This window comes from Fopius arisanus, unplaced genomic scaffold, assembly GCF_000806365.1.
Source record: "Fopius arisanus strain USDA-PBARC FA_bdor unplaced genomic scaffold, ASM80636v1 scaffold00210, whole genome shotgun sequence".
NCBI lineage: Eukaryota > Metazoa > Arthropoda > Insecta > Hymenoptera > Braconidae > Fopius > Fopius arisanus.
In genome coordinates this window covers 17,296-34,319 of record NW_011887949.1, presented here as the reverse complement: position 1 = coordinate 34,319, position 17,024 = coordinate 17,296, and the positions used below count along the sequence as shown (strand labels likewise).

The 17,024-nt window shown below is 34.2% G+C and overlaps 3 protein-coding genes across 8 annotated transcripts in view; 1 reads left to right on the top strand and 2 right to left on the bottom strand.

The window, feature by feature from the left end:
- Window positions 1-17,024, top strand: part of TkR86C (Tachykinin-like receptor at 86C) — a 31,461-nt gene that overhangs the window by 4,846 nt on the left and 9,591 nt on the right. Inside the window, exons 1-3 of one of the 5 annotated variants that reach the window (XM_011314759.1) lie at window positions 4,880-5,004; window positions 9,178-9,357; window positions 10,315-10,528. In XM_011314759.1, the coding sequence (XP_011313061.1) occupies window positions 9,327-9,357; window positions 10,315-10,528 (245 nt within the window). In that variant the 5' untranslated portion in view covers window positions 4,880-5,004; window positions 9,178-9,326. Of the gene's footprint in view, window positions 1-4,879; window positions 5,005-7,751; window positions 7,849-8,350; window positions 8,740-9,177; window positions 9,358-10,314; window positions 10,529-17,024 lie in introns of those variants that run through there. The other 4 variants (XM_011314757.1, XM_011314758.1, XM_011314755.1 and 1 more) reach the window with 4 other exon arrangements.
- LOC105272571 (uncharacterized) lies at window positions 3,421-4,646 on the bottom strand. Of its 2 annotated transcripts, none has more exons than XM_011314751.1 (3): window positions 4,544-4,646; window positions 4,314-4,469; window positions 3,421-3,945 (listed from the first exon to the last, which is right to left on the bottom strand). In XM_011314751.1, the coding sequence occupies exons 1-3, from the start codon at window positions 4,548-4,550 to the stop codon at window positions 3,458-3,460; spliced, it is 651 nt and encodes a 216-aa protein (XP_011313053.1). In that variant the 5' UTR covers window positions 4,551-4,646; the 3' UTR covers window positions 3,421-3,457. The 2 variants fall into 2 exon arrangements, with proteins under 2 accessions (XP_011313053.1, XP_011313054.1); XM_011314752.1 differs by having other exon boundaries at window positions 4,314-4,486; window positions 4,544-4,640.
- On the bottom strand, window positions 6,715-7,692 carry LOC105272572 (uncharacterized). Its single transcript, XM_011314753.1, has 2 exons — window positions 7,467-7,692; window positions 6,715-7,089 (listed from the first exon to the last, which is right to left on the bottom strand). The coding sequence occupies exons 1-2, from the start codon at window positions 7,627-7,629 to the stop codon at window positions 6,842-6,844; spliced, it is 411 nt and encodes a 136-aa protein (XP_011313055.1). The 5' UTR covers window positions 7,630-7,692; the 3' UTR covers window positions 6,715-6,841.

Here is a 17,024-nt window from a genome sequence, read left to right as displayed (position 1 = left end):
CGGGGACACGAATTTTTTTGAATCATTGTAGGATTTAAATTCAATTCGAAAAAATAAGGACAAAATATTATCTCCATTCGAATAATTTTTCCTTTATTTGCTTCTTCACTTTTTAGTTTCAACTCTCACTCTCCTTTCTCCATAAAAAGATAAATATTAATTAGAACTTACAAAACAATTCGCGTACTTTGTGAGAACGAAAAAAAATTATTAAAATGACGTTTATTTCACAATAACTAAATAGGGTGGACCGAACGAGGAATTAAATAGAATAAGTTATAAGTTTATAAGTTAAGTTCTAGTAATCTCTATTGAATTTCGCTCTAGCAAATTTTCGCTGCTCATTCTCTTTTTTTCTCTCGATTCGTTCGACTTGAATTTTCCATTGATTAGTCGAGGTACTTGACGGCAGATGTTTTCCACTTTTCTTTAGAATCGATAACGCTTTCCTACCATCCACCATCTTCAATGCAAAGTTCACGTACCAGTTCTGGGGTAATTCTTGCTCGAGTTGAGAGTTAAACTACTGCTACAATGCTTCTTGAGTTATAAGCTATCAGCATTATTGCACTATCGAACTACGTGGACCTTTCGATAAAGTAATTGGTTACACTAACTTATCGTGGTCTTTCCAACAATCGTGCATCAATTTCGCATGGTAATCTGTAATAAATAAATAACCGATATAATCGAGAAAGGATTGAATATTGTTTGATGACAAATCTCCTGCGAAAAAATTCACTTTATTAGCCCTGAGATAAAGGTTCCCCCTCTTATCAATCGCGAAAAGATATTTTCTCCCGCAATTACGGAAGTGAATTGCCAATCAGTGATAAGAAATCGGCCATTCTGAAGATTCAGCAAAAATTATCGTTTCAGAGAGATTTCAGGTAAAAGTTCTCGTTTCTCCGAAAATATGTTTCTAATTGCCAATTACTTTGGCGCAGCGTGAAGACGATCGAAGAGCAAATAACGATCACGACATGCTGACGGTGTAAAAATAAAATCGACCCATTGTCCTAAACAATGACGAATTGATTTGAACGAGTCATGTCGTTCTTGCGCAATGATGAATCTTAAAACTGGAAATTAGCCTCGATTTCTTGTCCCTTGAAACGGGGTAATTGGATCCGCTTGTTTCAGTCTCTAACCGCGACTTAAATAACAAGAAACTCCTTTGCACAGAGAGTAAGTACCTCTTGCAAATTACAAATTCAATTTCGCGGTGGCTACATTTCCCTGTATACTCAGGCCGAAAGGGATACGTCATAAAATAAAAATCAGTATTCACGTTTCGGATATGCGAGATTATTCATTAATAAACAAATCTAGGCTAATCCAATGAAAAATTACAATTTTTCATTACTTATCATTTTTAATTACTTTTACAGTTGTCAAATTGATAATTTCCCTCGAATAAGTATAAAACAATAATAATTGTTTAATGTTTGAATGTTTATTTAAATTGAAAGGAAAAATTACCTGTGGAAATAGATCAGCCGTTAAATGCTCGTTTAATACCATCACCGAAACAAAAAAAAAAAAATGAAAAGTACCAACAGTTGGACTGCTTACCATCTTGTTTTATTTCCCCCAGGCATTCCGGGAGTTTGAAAAAATTTTTTCCTCACTCGAATAAACCAGTCAAAAACTTGTAGCTCTAATTACCGTATGACCTTGATTCTCTGCTTCACCGTAATTGTACTCTCCCTTGAGTCTCTTCCTCCTGCACCAGTAGTTCTGAAAAATTTCATCTGATTCATGAAAGCTATTCTTTTGCCATTTGCGTTTTCATTACGAACGATGTCTGGAACACTCTAATGCATATGTATCAAAAGAACAATTCATTAGTCCTTGTTCTCATATGTTATATAGAACTCATGTCATTGCTATTCAGAATTAAAATCCTTTGTTTTTTTTTCTTCCGAAATTGATCCGCTGTAATCAAATTGAAATTCATCATTCTATACGTTACATCAACCTAATATGATTTTAAAAATCGACTTAAACCAAAACTAAAACTGTTTTATTAAACAAAATTCATTTTTCACGGACATTTAAAAAATAAATTATAGATAGCACAAAGTCAATCTAAAATTTCAGTGCATGTGGCAGTTAGTTGGTGTTTCAAGAAGAATCTGGACAATTTATTTATAATTGTTCACCTGTATATAATAATTTAATCCATTCAAGTGCAATTATACGCATTACCAGTTCAATTGCGACATCAATACTGATATCCTAGGAGATACCATTCAGAGTACGTTGGCATTATGAAAGTTGCTATTATGAGCTGAGCACAGCTGGGGACAGCAACCCATTCCCACACGTTGAAAAAGTCAATTTTACCAAATGACCCGACATGTTGTCTTCACTGTGCCCACACTTCAATTATTTATAGAATTAAAATTTAATAATGGAGACTGTCCAATTAATTTGAAATCCATATATTTTCGTCTGTTGAATTTGTTGCCCGGTTCTATCGTTAATCGGATGATCTGATGTTTCTGCGAACAGTTCCTTTAACACGTTGCAATATGCAAACCTATTGAGGATCATTTGATTTAATCCTGCTATCCTGAAGGGGTTCAATCAGCTATTGGAACGTGAAGGATTATGAATAGCTCTGATCCTGTAGAGTCCACTAATTAGCTGGGAATCTGGGCGACCTTGATTATGAATAAAAATTAGGTGCAGTGGATATTACAGGGAAATTATTGAGAACTCGTTACGAATTACATTATTGTTTTTTTTATTTTATTTAATGTTTCGAACTTGGACGTCAGCCAATCGGAGCGATCTCTTTGAATCTGTCAAATTGTTTTATTTCGCAACTTTTACAAAATTAGCAAAAAATTTTGGGTAGACATTCACGGAATTCACGGGAATTCTCGGGAATTCACGGCTTTTAAAACGTTCGTTGTATCTTGGAATGTATTTCATGTCGAATATTTTGTGTGGTAGACGAATAAGTTTTATTCTGAATGTAATTGCAAAATTAATCACTCTGGAGGTATTCCTCCGAAAAATACATTTTTTCCTTGTTTATGATTTTTTTTTTGAATTATTTCATGTCAATTGCTAAATTATTCTTGCAGGGGCTAGCATTCATTCAGTAAATGCACTCGGATGCTATTCCCTGCAATCTGTTTGACGAAAATTACCTCGAAATCTGAATTATTATTTCACTCTAAATGGAATACTAATCCATCAGTTGCCACTCCTGTTTCAAAATTAATCGGATATTTTCCCCAAGCTTCCCTAGCCAGAAACTAGTATATCAAATTCTGCAAGGAAAAAATTCAGAGTGCAAAGCAAAGCGATTTATCGGAAAATATGTGACAAGTTTGGAACACTGAGTAATGAATAATTCAGGAACCATTTTGGGATCTAAATGCGAGTCAAAGAAAAGTCGTTTTGTCATGAAGAATAAACTGATATATTTTCCTGTTGAAAATTACTTCCTGGACACATCTTGATCGTACATGGCAAGAATTTTGTCAACCAATGCCGGATTGTGCAGCGGTGACCTGTGATTACCGCAGTCTGGGAAAAGGAAATCAAAATAGGACAACAGACCCAGCAAACACGAAACCCTGTCCAGCAAAAGATTGACAATGACAAGTAAGCCATTAAGGACTGGAACAAGAATTCCCAGTCCAAGAACCTTCAAAAGGGGTGCAATCAGAAATTGGACTAATCCCCCAACGATGAAATCGAGCAAAACCTGCACGATCAATAGGAGAATCCTGACGAGAATAATAACTGGTGTGAGCAGTCCCTTCAGCAGGAAGGAAAGTGGCAGTGTTAACGGTGTCAATACATTTTCTATGGATGCCAGCAATACGTCAAGGAGATCCTCAACCACACTGAGAGATTGAAAGACACTTCCAACTGGTAGCGTTGAGTTTGATCTCAACACTTCCGTAGACAGCGATGTTGATCCTGCAAGACGCGGATAATTGCATTATTTGAATACTTTTGATGTAGTACTACCGCAAGATACAAGGTAATTAACACCAGATAAATTGAGATGATTCAAGAGATTACCTCTCGCGAGAACGATGAAGGATAATTTAAGAATAGAAGTACTTAGTGCGGTACACAGTGCATAACAATATGGCGAGCTACTGAAGCAAGTTTAATTGAACAACGAAAAGTTGGAAATTACCTCTCAATTGAAATTTAGGAAAAGTACTTGAAGTATCCAGAGAATTGTTTCATGGCTATTTAATGCAATGGATAATTTTTAGAACTAATCGATTAATTTATCGAATTACAAATTTCGTTATGAAGAGTATATTTTCGTATACCTGGCTGACTGTCTTGGTCATTAGTTCCTGCTGAAGATTCTTCATCGTCTGCTGGAGTCTCAGACGTAGGAGGTGCACTCAAATTGACGGGAATGAGAGTAGCTACTACCAGGATCGTTATTAGTGCTGTCAATGGCGACATTTTCACGAAGTGAACTGAAAATATGCAACAGCTTTGCTGAAATAAAACACTTTTTCACCTTTCCTGGTCTTATCGGTTCGGAAAATACCAAGCATTCAGATAATTATCAGCAGAAATGGCTTTCAGATACACATTGAATCCCAATGTTTTCCTTTATTGATGATTCTTTCGACTGGCTTGTCCGTTGTTGAATACTCCTGCTTAAATTCTCTTCCCCCAAATTCATTATCACCAGTTATCGACTACTCGCAGGTACTTATGATAATTAAAATGACAGCATGGATACATAACGCTCATCAATAAAACGATAGCAACGTAAATACGAGACTTTGATGTCAGGAAATGCTCCTATTTTCAGTTGACGTTTGATGATATCGGTGGGTGAACCTTTGGAAAATATCAAATGCCGGAAATGGCTATTTATTCAAAAATTCCGTACACTGATAAAAAGCGACCAAGTATTTACGCGATTGATCGTCATTCAGTATTTTTTTTTCCGTTATTCAAGCCCAAATTGCCTCGAGCCAGTCGTGTTCCGTTCTGTTGAAAGTATGTACCCTCACGGAAAAAATATATGTGTTAATAATTATATGTGACGTATTGTATTTCTCTCGAGATTTCAATCAAGAATCGATATATTTTTTGTACGATCAAAATTCAATTGGCGTAAGGACTCGTTATGAACTAATGAAATAACTTTATATACGATCATTATAATGAAGATTTAATTACTTATTCAAATTGGAGTTCGAAACATTACAGACGTCAAATTAATTAATACTTAATTACTGAATGGTGCACACAGAAAACGCTATATTCAAAATACGGGATTTAGAACGTAATTTACGGGATTTCTGACCTCATATATTACGGGTTTGAAAACGTAAATTACGAGGTCGATCCCGTCAATTACGATTCCGAATTCGTAACTTACAGCGACCCGCTTAGGGGAAATTTCACGGAAGCCATAGAAGATAGCTAATTGTTTCGCTCAGGACCATCACCATCTTCGATGTCTTTCATTTTTCGGTGGTTTCCCGAATTTTCCAAATTTTCCAAATTTTCAAAATTCTTTTGGATAAATGTTGAAAAACGTCACTGAATGTCAGCCGACTCAAAATATTCTCGAACTTGAAGATTTGATGTTGTCCAAAAAAGTTTTTCTTATAAGTGCCCTTGCATTTACGTGATTGGGATGTCATAAGTCATAAGTCATAAAGAAGCATAAATTCCGTGATCGAACCTCGTAATTCACGAGATCAAAACTTGTAATTCACGGTATGGGTCCTCGTAATTTACGACATAAAAATAATTTACGGCATTTCTGGGCGTAACCTCCGTGGTTTCAGCCCGTAATTTCCACGTTCTAAATCTCTTACTTCAAGTGTACTATTTTCTGCGTGTCTATTATTTCCAGGCTTGACTCATTCAATCACTTCTCTCCATAATTTACTCGATTCGCGCTTTACGTAATAAAAGAACACTGAAGGATCAATGAATGCCACGGAAGCCTTCAATTTCAAAAGACAATTTAATTCAACTTGATCAGGAAATTAATTAACGAATCAATTATCTTCTTTGCTCCTTCGCAGACTAACAGGAGCTGTTGCATCAATAAAATCTGCTTCCGGTGTTCTTTCGCCTTTTTTCTTCGTCCTGTCATTCAGAGTTATTCTTCAAACAGCTGCTGATGATAACGATCGAGTCTATATTCATTAATTTTTACTTCCCTGGAGAAGTCGATAATAATTTTCCTCTAGGGAATCCGTAAAAGGCGCAACAAGAATGGAGTAGACCGACTCATGTGGGATTAATCCAAGATTTTGCGCACAATTTATCATAACTTTATCTATTTACAGTTTTCTTATCATAATTGGATGCACTTTTATGCGCCGTTAGTCCGCATTACCAGGGCGATAATAACGTCACACGTATGGAAAAATAAAAACGTTCGTATTCAATGGCTACAAATTATCATTAAAAAGCTATACATATTTCTCATAAATTTGGAAGAGACTAGAAAAACGCAAATAGATATCACTGCAATTGTACACTTTGTTCCTCTTACTCTCGTATTTCTTTCAGGAAAAAGTGAAAACAGAAAATCCTACGTCCGTTGTTCACTTGAATTGTCAATATTTTTGTTCATAAATCATCCAATTTTATTCACTTCATCATTATTTCTCGCATTTCCCTCTTGAATATCACAATTACATAAAAATGCTGAAGGTTAAAAACTAGTGGACCATATTCTACAAACGGAGTACATCTGTTCATTTACTTTATTATTGTACCAATTAAATAAACCATTCCACCTTTACAATAAAAAATTTTGAGAGATTTGATTCACATAATTTCGATCATCCAAAAATTGCGCATTGGTCCATTACTCGAGATTGTCGAAATAATCGGCGATTTTATCCAATTGAGAGAGTATTTGTTTAAGAAAACGAATTAGTTGTTCCATAAAAAATCTCAGGGGAAAAGGTAATGGATTGAAAAATAAAAATGCTGATTCTTCGGAAAGCCCGTAGATTTCATCTGGATGACCAATGGAATCCGAGGTTGAAGTGACAGGTGCAACTGTAGTTGTCACAAGCGGAGACGTTGGTACTTGCAAATCGGTAACTGATCCTGCGTAAATATATAAAATAATTACACAACATTGAAACTTCCACATCGAAATCAGACTGAGAAAAAAGAGCATCATTTATCTGTGAGACACGTAATTTCTATTTAATATTTTAATCCGCACTTAATCTCATTCTTGAATCAATCTTTTCACGAAATTGTCAATTTACATCCAATTAATGGAACTAAGCGTCCGTTTGGATCTCGAAAAATCTATTTACAATCGAATATACCCTTGAATCAATCCTACATGTACTTGAATCAAGTATGCAGGCTTGAATCGTACTGGGCAACAAAAAAATGATTGAAAAAATGATTAAATGACGAGCAATCACGTATAATTATAATTACGACGTTTTTCTTCTCTTAATGCAACATACCTGATTGATCTGGCGTCAATCCCGAGACATTTGTTATTGTCGATGTATTCGTGGGTATAATCGCTGTGATATTTGGTAGACTGGTCGCTACAGGTGAACTTAAACTCGCAGGAATAAGTGCAGCTATTACTGCAATTGCTCCCAACATTATTCGATTCGTCATTATAAACGGATTGATTGGGAATGGAGAGTTGCTCGGGTTGGAGTTGATTGGTATCCCACCAACCCCTGACTTGATTGTCTTATCTAGTTGACCCATCGTCAGGTGTAATCATCTCTATTTTGCATTGCTTGGGATTATGCGCATACCTGAATTCTCCGCAGAGATTAAATGAGTATTCGCATTGTATGTTGGAAAAGAATTCCCGGGAATCATTTCAAGGTATTAAAATATATTTCTCATTCACAAAATCTGACGTAACGTCTTTTTCAATCGGTTTCGTGCAATTTGACAAATATATAATATGTAAAATGAATTATAGTTTATCAAATCATAATTCCTCGTTCATTCTGAATTGAACGTCTCATATGGAATATATATATTGGTTTAATGAAATATGAAACTCTCGAGTCAGAATTTAAAAAATCTATAAAAATGAAAATTTTAATTTAAGTATATAAATATAGTATTATTATATACAATAATCTTTTTCTCATTCTAACTTTCCACGCTGATATATAATTCTCTTTCAATATACACCATATATTGAAAATATATGATATAATGAATAACGAAACATGAACTGTTTGAATAAAAATCACAGAAAAATTATAATTTAATGTTGTATAATATTCATAATGATTTCATTATGATAATCTAGAAAATGCGAAATGTAAATGATTCGTTATTATTTCGCACTGGCATTCTAGTTCTAGCATGACAATTTACGATACGCGCGTTATTTTCTAGTCTAGAGATAAAATTTGTGAAAGTACTACAAAAATTTTCGACGCTCGTTAAAATTTACCTATAAACAGTTTTACATTTTCTTTTTTGAAATATTTACATCCGTTGGATGTATCTCTTTCGAAACGGACGAAAATAAACGAATGAAATTAATGGCATACGTTAACGTTAAAAAACAAGCGCCGTGCACGATAAAATTGATAAAAATACTGCAATAATTGCTTGTGGCACGATAAGACGGGTTCGTGACTAATTGTGCGTAAACCCGTGTGAATAAGTTCATTTAGAAACAATTCCATTGAGTATCGTACCGCATGGCATAAAATAAATAACGTGACTTCATGAAGCAAGCCCATGTTCCACAATGTAAGACTCATTTTAACACGCCTTCAAGCGATCAATTTCCTGTAGGATATTGAATGGAATATCCTGTTAGAAGATGTCAGGACTTTCAGCTCATTGTCGATGTAACAAATCTTACTATAGGAATCGCAAGGCAAAGGATTATGTAGATAACAAATGATTTACATCCATGAATGGAATTTATGCGAAACTATTTGAATGAGACTATTTTCATACAGGCAAATCCTATTGAAGTTCGATTTCATACATCTCTTTAACGAGAAAAAAAAATCGAAGAGAGAATTCCATGTCGATTTTCTTTCATTCAATTCGAAATTATTTGAATTTTTCCAATTTAAAAAAGGCTATTTAAAAGCATAGGGAAATGAATTTTATAGGAAATCCATATTTTTACATTTTTTTTTCAGATTTGATGTAGTAATAAATTTTATTGATTTTTAGATATTCAAAGAATATAACTTAAGATGTCGAAGATGATACAAATGGTAGAAGCTTCTAAAATTATGCAACAAGGGGATACGAAAGATATATAATGATGGAGGATGGTCAAAGGTCCAGGGTCCTGGATTTGGGCCTGACATCACTAGGGGATGTCAAGCCCTCGACTCTTCGCAAGCCTCGGTATTCTCTTATCTCTAACTCATTGAAGAATTTCCCCGTTTTATTGAAGTTCTCTCTTTGCTGAATTCTCAGTCGAGGTGATTAAAAAAAAACTTTTTCTTTAAAGTACCCCAAACCGAGGCGATTTCATTGACTTTATTGGATGTCAACTGTCATTTTATTTTATATCACGAGTAAATAGCCCCTCGAAACCGATGGAATGAGATTCTTTCGTGAATTCTTCAGGACGTGTGCACGTCCCGTAAATGTTTACATTCAACTCATAGGATGCAGCGAGTTTCATGTACTCCAAGTACTCCCTCCGGCGATTATCCTCAATAAAAACAAGCCTTCCATAATAATATCAAATACCAACTCGCTCGTACTATTGTCCCAGCACAAACATGTCAATAGATTGAATATTTGCATATTTTCTCATTCCGTCTCCCTAAGTTCATCATGTAATAATTAATTACTCCCATAAAAAAAAAGCAAAAATTTTATTGTAAAATTCATCTTGGCGTTGAAATCAATATTCTCCTGGAACGTTCATTTTAAAAAATCGTCACTCCGAGTCAGCTAAGCCCTCCATTTTTTTGATTGAAGAATACATATGTACACATAATAATAAAATGGTATATCCTGTAACCCTCGGGAATTTTCATTCCAAAAATAATATTATATTTATTTAAAAATAGACTTTGTATTCAAAATTTTAATTAGGAAAGTGATTAATATATCGATGTCATTCTGATTCGTTTTGTTCCAAAAATTGTTGTTGCAAAAATTTCATAACTGATACGAATTATTTGAAAAAATCGTCCACTTTAACATTGCCCTAGTTACGTATTACCAAAAAATTGTAAATGCAATTTACGCTATTTACGTCTAATTATGACGTTCAATTATCCGCGGATTTTTTAGGTTTCGTGTTCAAATGAGACGAAAATCATTTTTTTCTTTTTTATTCTGTTTCAGCTCACAGAAGAATGCGGACAGTGACAAATTATCTACTGGTCAATCTATCGATGGCAGACCTGATGATGACATTGCTGAACTGTGCGTTCAATTTTATCTTCATGCTAAACTCTGATTGGCCATTCGGAGTAGTTTACTGCACAGTGAACAATTTCGTCGCAAATGTAACTGTCGCATCCAGTACATTTACACTCGTCGTCATCTCCTTTGACAGGCAAGTTGTTACGAGAGAACACAATATTAAATTGAGGGAAGTTAATCGATTGTTCGCTGGGAAGTTAAAGAGCAGAGTAACTTCACAACACGAAATTCATCCTCTTCATTTATTGTCTGAACGGAGAGAAATTGAGACGATTCGTTCGATGACGCAAAAAATTCCCGTCAAAAGTCAAAAAAATTCTCTAAAAATCGATATCGGAGACTTCTTAACGAAAAATTTGTGGCACATCTATAAAAATAGATAGCAATAATAAGTTTGAATTGACATGAGGGAAATGAAGGTTAAAAATATCTCCAATATGTGGAATGTTCCACAGCAATCGCACAATAGCACCCCCCAGAATGCAATTAGCAGTCTTCTTTATTTCCACGCAAGACCATTGTTATTTCCAAATAGTGGTGATTGCGAGATATTTTGCATGCGAAACGCTGCAAAAGACGTGTACTGTCGTGCAGCCTGAATCAGTAAACTTCCCCTTTGTTTTCTTGTACTTATTTTTCTTGGTGGAACAATTAGTCCCAGTGGAGTTCATAAGAAGCCCATTCGAGAACAAAAGTCAGAAGTCTCTTGTTGCCCGTGCAAACTTGCCGAGATGCATTCATGACTTTTGCAGTTTTCATCATCAACATTGATCGTAAATCGGAAAAACTTATTTCAGTATCTCAACCACTTTGTTGCATTTTTTTAAGACTCACGCCACACTTTCTTTCCTTTTTTATACTCTATTTTATCATTTATTGTCATGAATGCAACAGGAAACAAATTATTTTTCTGGGAGACATGGAGTTTAAAATTTAAAAAATGTATTTCTGTATGCATATGATAATTGTTAACAAACAAATTATTCCCTTGTATTAATTTCATACATTTTTCGTTACAGCTGTATTTTTTCAAAAACGAAATAAGGACCTTGAATGAAAAAAGTGGATAGCAAAAATAGTTCCATAGAATTAATAATAAAAATAGGAAAACAGTTAATAGTTGTCTGTACAGTGTCTCGTATTGTACATTTCTATTGAGAGGAGAAGTAACAACTCATGAAATATTCCTCATATTTCATAAAATGGATTGTGTGACATTGTTTGACTGATGGATATCACTCGCCTAATTCTCAACATTTCTTTTATCGCCCTGAAATTGACGGATTCGAGATGTACGGAGAGAAGTTGGAGTAATTTTTTGGTATTTCAGAAATACCTCGAGGAAATTCTTTTCCAATTCATATTCCTTAACTTGACACCAACGACGTGACAAATTATGCCGGAATAGATGTTTCAACTGCTTCCATTTGACAATATATCCTCGTCCCTTATTTTATCCTCTTCCCTGCACTTTCTTCTCATTTTTATCTTCAGCTTTAGTTACGGAAAATATACAAAACTCTGTCGATCGCTCGAGAGTTGGTACGTAATAAATCTTTGTGCAATCCAATATCTGGAAAAAGTTATCCCGCAAGAAGCAATACTTTATTATTGATACGACCTTACAACTCCTCACACTGAGAAAAAAATTTCTTCTGCCAATCATATGCAGAGAGCCTCCATAAAATTCCTGTTAAATCAATTGGCAAACATTTCTCTTCCGCTTCGAATATTATCCACTATTACTGAAAAATAAAAAAATCGAAAATCCATAACAAAATTTACGGTGAAAAATCCCGGAAAATTATGGGATTTTTATTTAAAAAAAATATAGACATAATTATTATCACAGAATTGCGACTACGTGCAGTCTTATAAGTGACACGTCCTGGCATGTTGTCATAATGTCTAAACACTAAAATATTGATGTGCCGATTCCAATGCAAATGGTACGCAATTTGTCAACACTGTATTTTTCCCTGTTCGTCCGATTTTTATCGCGAAATGCGGACACATTTTTTTGCAGACTGCAAGCTGCACTATTTCTATCAATACGGAGAATTGTAGCCGGCATTATACATGATAAATCACTCGGTTAAGGTCAAGTACAGGGGTAAATGGACCGTAAAAAAAATTGCTTGAGACTTTTAGAGCATAACTCTCCACCTTTCCGTTTCAATTCTCATGCGTTAAAAAGCTCGCACTCGTCGCTGATTGCAATCAGCCAGCGATAAATTGACGCCAATTTTTACCGAATCCTGTTTCTCGTCAAATACTTCATTCAATTAATTTTCGTTCAATCTCGTCACGCGGTGATCTTCCCTCGTGAAAATTTCCCCACAAAAACATTAACCAATTAAAAATTTCCTCGTGGGATACTTCCCTTGAAACTTTTCCTGGGAAATAATTCTTTTTAGAAAATGCGCTGGACATAATTATTCTCAATAAAATTTTCTAAAATAAAATCCGTCACAAAAAATAATAAGTACGATTTTTTATGTTTACTTTTTTATTCATATCGATGATTTATTCTTATATAATAATTATGATTTTTTTTATTTTATTAAAAGAGAACGGAATTTTACGGAAAAATGCGGAGAGGGAAAAATTAATTTGCCTTTTTTTCCAGTGCTGTATTTATATTGATAATTTTTCTCCGCCTGCAATTTGTATAAATATTCTCCAGAGAGATTAAGCTGACAAGTTGAGAAAAAGGGGACGAATTATATTTCTATTATGTCTACAAAATGTATATGGGTCAAACGGAGCTGAATTTTTTTTTCATCCTAATTATCAAAGCTCAGTTTATCCACGGTAATCAGAGTTTATGTAGAAAAGTTTTCATCATAATTAAAGAGAATATAACAGGTGGAAATCATGCAGTATTCCTTTTATTTCTCCCTTTTGTCTCACCACAACGTACTGCATTGATTACCCAATTTTTAAATTGTGAAATGGTCGCAACAAAAATATTTTGCTGAATGAACACTCTAATTGCTCGTTTGTCAATTCTCTTCATTAACTCGTAATGGAAACCGAATGAAATCAACACAAAGTGATGGAAAGTTTTAATTTATATCACCATGAGTTTGTAAATTGCGTGTTACTTAAAAAATGTTATAATTTATTTAATTTCCTGTTTGTTAGTTGTATTAACGCGGAACAAATTGAGTCGAGGGAAAAATTTTACTACTTCACTAATTTTAGAGAAAAAAAATCCAGGAAAAAGTGAACGACTAGTCACGTAAATTTCACATGACTAGGGTTTTTTTTTACGGTTTTAAAGACGTAACCTCGACAGCCGATTTAATTCATCAACGGGATGTGCGTTAACGATTGAAATTATTATAACTATTACAAACCTCTGGCCTATGTACCTCTTGCCAGGCATGTCCATTACTCTTCTCTCCATGTGGAAACGACATTTACTCCATAGAAATCTAAAAATGTTGCTATAAATTTGAGAAAGTTTCGTGCTGAGAGTTTCTCTGAATACTCACAAAAAAAAAATTCCAATACCATAATATAATCGACTAAAAATTTTTCGTTGAAACTGGAAGAAAATCCATTAAAAAATTTCAAAAGAAACTTTTCAACAGTTGAAACGAATGTTCCACCATTATTTTACCAATAAAAATAGAGACATCCTGAAAAAAACCTGTCCATTTTATTTTTCAAAGCATCAATGCAACTGGTTGTCTCCCGTTGACTTATTCAAGAGAAAAGTTTCACTCCGGCCGAGCACTCAGGTTTATGAATACTCCATAAAATTGTTTAAAAGTATAACAATTCCCAACAGAGAATTTCATAAATCTACATAGGCATAACCGTCGCCACAATTTATCAAATTCTAATTTTCAATAAGTTTGATAGCTCCCGGAATAATCCAGTTTATCACAGTGATTTTCACGAAGAAGCGCAGCGATGTAAATACTATTAATCTTAATAGTCAATCTTCTTGGTAAAAATTCTGAAACAACTCCTGTGTACTTTTATTTTACGAATATTAGCTCCAATATCGTGCATTATCGTACAATGTTAAGCAGCATGTACGACGTAACAACGGATATCCTGGAAAGCGACTATTTTTTATTCAACAGATTGCGGTTATCCTCTATCCAGCTGTATCAACCAATCTTCGTTATACGACGCAACTTTTAAACTGCTCAAGTATGGGCTACTGGTTTGAGAGTTAACAACCAGAGAGAACACCATCTGAAGAGGAGAAATGTTCTTGCACTTTCAGATTAAAGTCCAAGGTGAAAAGCTATATCCAAAGTTCTTATTTAGCTGAAGAATATTGCGCAAACTTTTTCAACCAAAAGTGACTCGTCTTCTCAAACGTCTCTAGATCGTGGACATTGGAAATGAAATGTTCACCAAATATCTGTTGACCCAGAGTAGTATTCAATAAAGTTTCATTTACTTGTAAAACACAGGATATAACACCAAAGAAAATAAATAATTATTATTGACATAACAAAATAAATTGCGAAATATCTTTGACTGAGTGGAAATGGAAATGAATATAACTTTAGTCATATTTCCTTTGAATTAATTGAGAAACCCATTTATACAGGTAGAAACAATAATTTTGCTTTATGAAATTATTTAATTACTCTTGCTAAGACAATATGAGTCGATGGCATGACATTATATTACCTTTTTGTCAACAAAAGCTCAAAAATCCGCTCATCACCCGGATGATGTTATTCTTCTGGCACCCTGTGAGCAGATTACGCTACTCGTATTTACGAACTAAACTTGCTAAATGAATAGAGTCATCTCTGAACCTCCAGGACACGATATTCGCTGTAGCAGTTCGTGTTACGAAAATTCAAGTTCCATCTACTTTTCTTTTTCTAGAAAAGGAAATAAAATTGAGATTTGAAAGCATTTCTAATTAGCATATCATTAAAGTTCGACCTGTTGTCTGACCTTTCGACCTCTGGCTGATGAGTTTTTCCGATACTAGGATGTTCTACATCCTTTCCCCCAGAAGTCACGATTTTTTCATTATTCTGGGGAATTATCGATGGGACTCACGTGAACAAATACAACTTTTTAGCATTTTGTCATTATTTAATAAAGAATTATGCATGAAAATTATTGCACTATCAAGGAACTTTGTAAGCCATGAAGTAATGGCAAAATGCAGAAGAGTTATATTTTTTTAATGTCAATCCCACCGATAATTTTCCAGAAAACTAAAAAACAGGAATTTTGGGTAAAAGGGTGTCGAAAAATTGAGTGCATTTTGTAATGCGAAAATTAATTGAAATCACAATATGTCAACTAAATCAAATTATCAGAAATTGTTTGAAAAAAATGATTGACTGATGTACAAAATCAATTATTGTTCTTAATTTATTTTTGGTAAATCCCTAAATATTTTCATTTACAATTTTACTGGAACCGTAATGAAATGGGAATTTTCATGAGTTTTCATTATACTCTGAAAATTAAATAATAAGCACAAAGTTTATATTTTTCCAGATCAATCCCATGGATAATTTCCAAAAAAAAAAATGGAAAAAAACGTGAATTTTGGCGGAGAGTTGAGAATCTTTAGCGCATCGCGTAACAAGTATATTTTCAATCGTCGTAGGGTAACATTGTCACACTAACAATAACATCTGGGGTCATGGAATAGAGTCACGAAGAGAACATCAAAGTTTTGGTGTCTCCCTATGCGGGTCGGGGGAACTTCAAAGTCCGCGATAGCTTCATATATACATAATTCGAAAACTTTGACGCAACTCGTGTAATTTTCACTCAATATCGCGTGCCTTTGAAATTCTCCATCTACAGAGATTATATCACCGTGAGCTAGTCACATCAGAATTTCACCCTCGGGTATAGATTCGATCAGTCTGTAATTTGGCCAACAGTAACGTTCATCCAGAAGAAACTTCACTCCCAGAATTTCCAAGCATGAAAATTGATAGAGATTCCAAAAAAGGATTTGCCAATTTCAATTAGATTATCACACCGCAAATCCATATTTATCGAAGCTGTGCGTCACTCGTCAGATATAACCGTCTATTTTTGGTGAACAATAGAAATCCCTAGAATAATCAATGGAATATTGTCGCATTTACATAACGAAATTGCGAAATATTTTTGAGTGAATGGAAATCAACCTGAGTTTCTAGTATCTATTGAATCAATTACGAAATCCATTCGGACAAGTGAAAAAAGAATAATTTGTTAAATCGCTCTGTGAATTATTTTAATTATACTTGCCTGTTTTGTAATTGTTAACTACATGGAGAGAAGGAGTCTATTGAAATTTATTACGGAATTTAAGTTCGCTTACGATTGCGGAAGGGACTTGAAAGATTTACGTGATGGTGTTACTTCAATTTTATGGAACTATTACAGAATTTTTTCGGAACGTTTCGTAATTTTCAACGGAATTTTCGCATATCTCACATAATCGAAAATTCAGATAACTTCATGACCGAATTTTTCATAAATATTCAACAGTGCAATTCCTCCATAATTTTAAAGTCATAGAAAAAATGAAACATCATATTCCACACATGTCGAAATGCATAAAATCGTATCAAACACGTGCATGGAAGGTAAATAAATGAAATGTTGGATTATAATTGCAGGGGGCGGGG

Bases quoted from the DNA above. Each gene is read 5' to 3' on its own strand.
- LOC105272572 (XM_011314753.1), bottom strand. From the start codon at position 7,629: ATGACGAATCGAATAATGTTGGGAGCAATTGCAGTAATAGCTGCACTT. The intron at 7,090-7,466 runs GTATGTTGCATT...ATATTTACGCAG, and splicing joins ATTGACGCCAGATCAATCAG to GATCAGTTACCGATTTGCAA.
- LOC105272571 (XM_011314751.1), bottom strand. The intron at 3,946-4,313 runs GTATACGAAAAT...CGCGTCTTGCAG, and splicing joins TGACCAAGACAGTCAGCCAG to GATCAACATCGCTGTCTACG.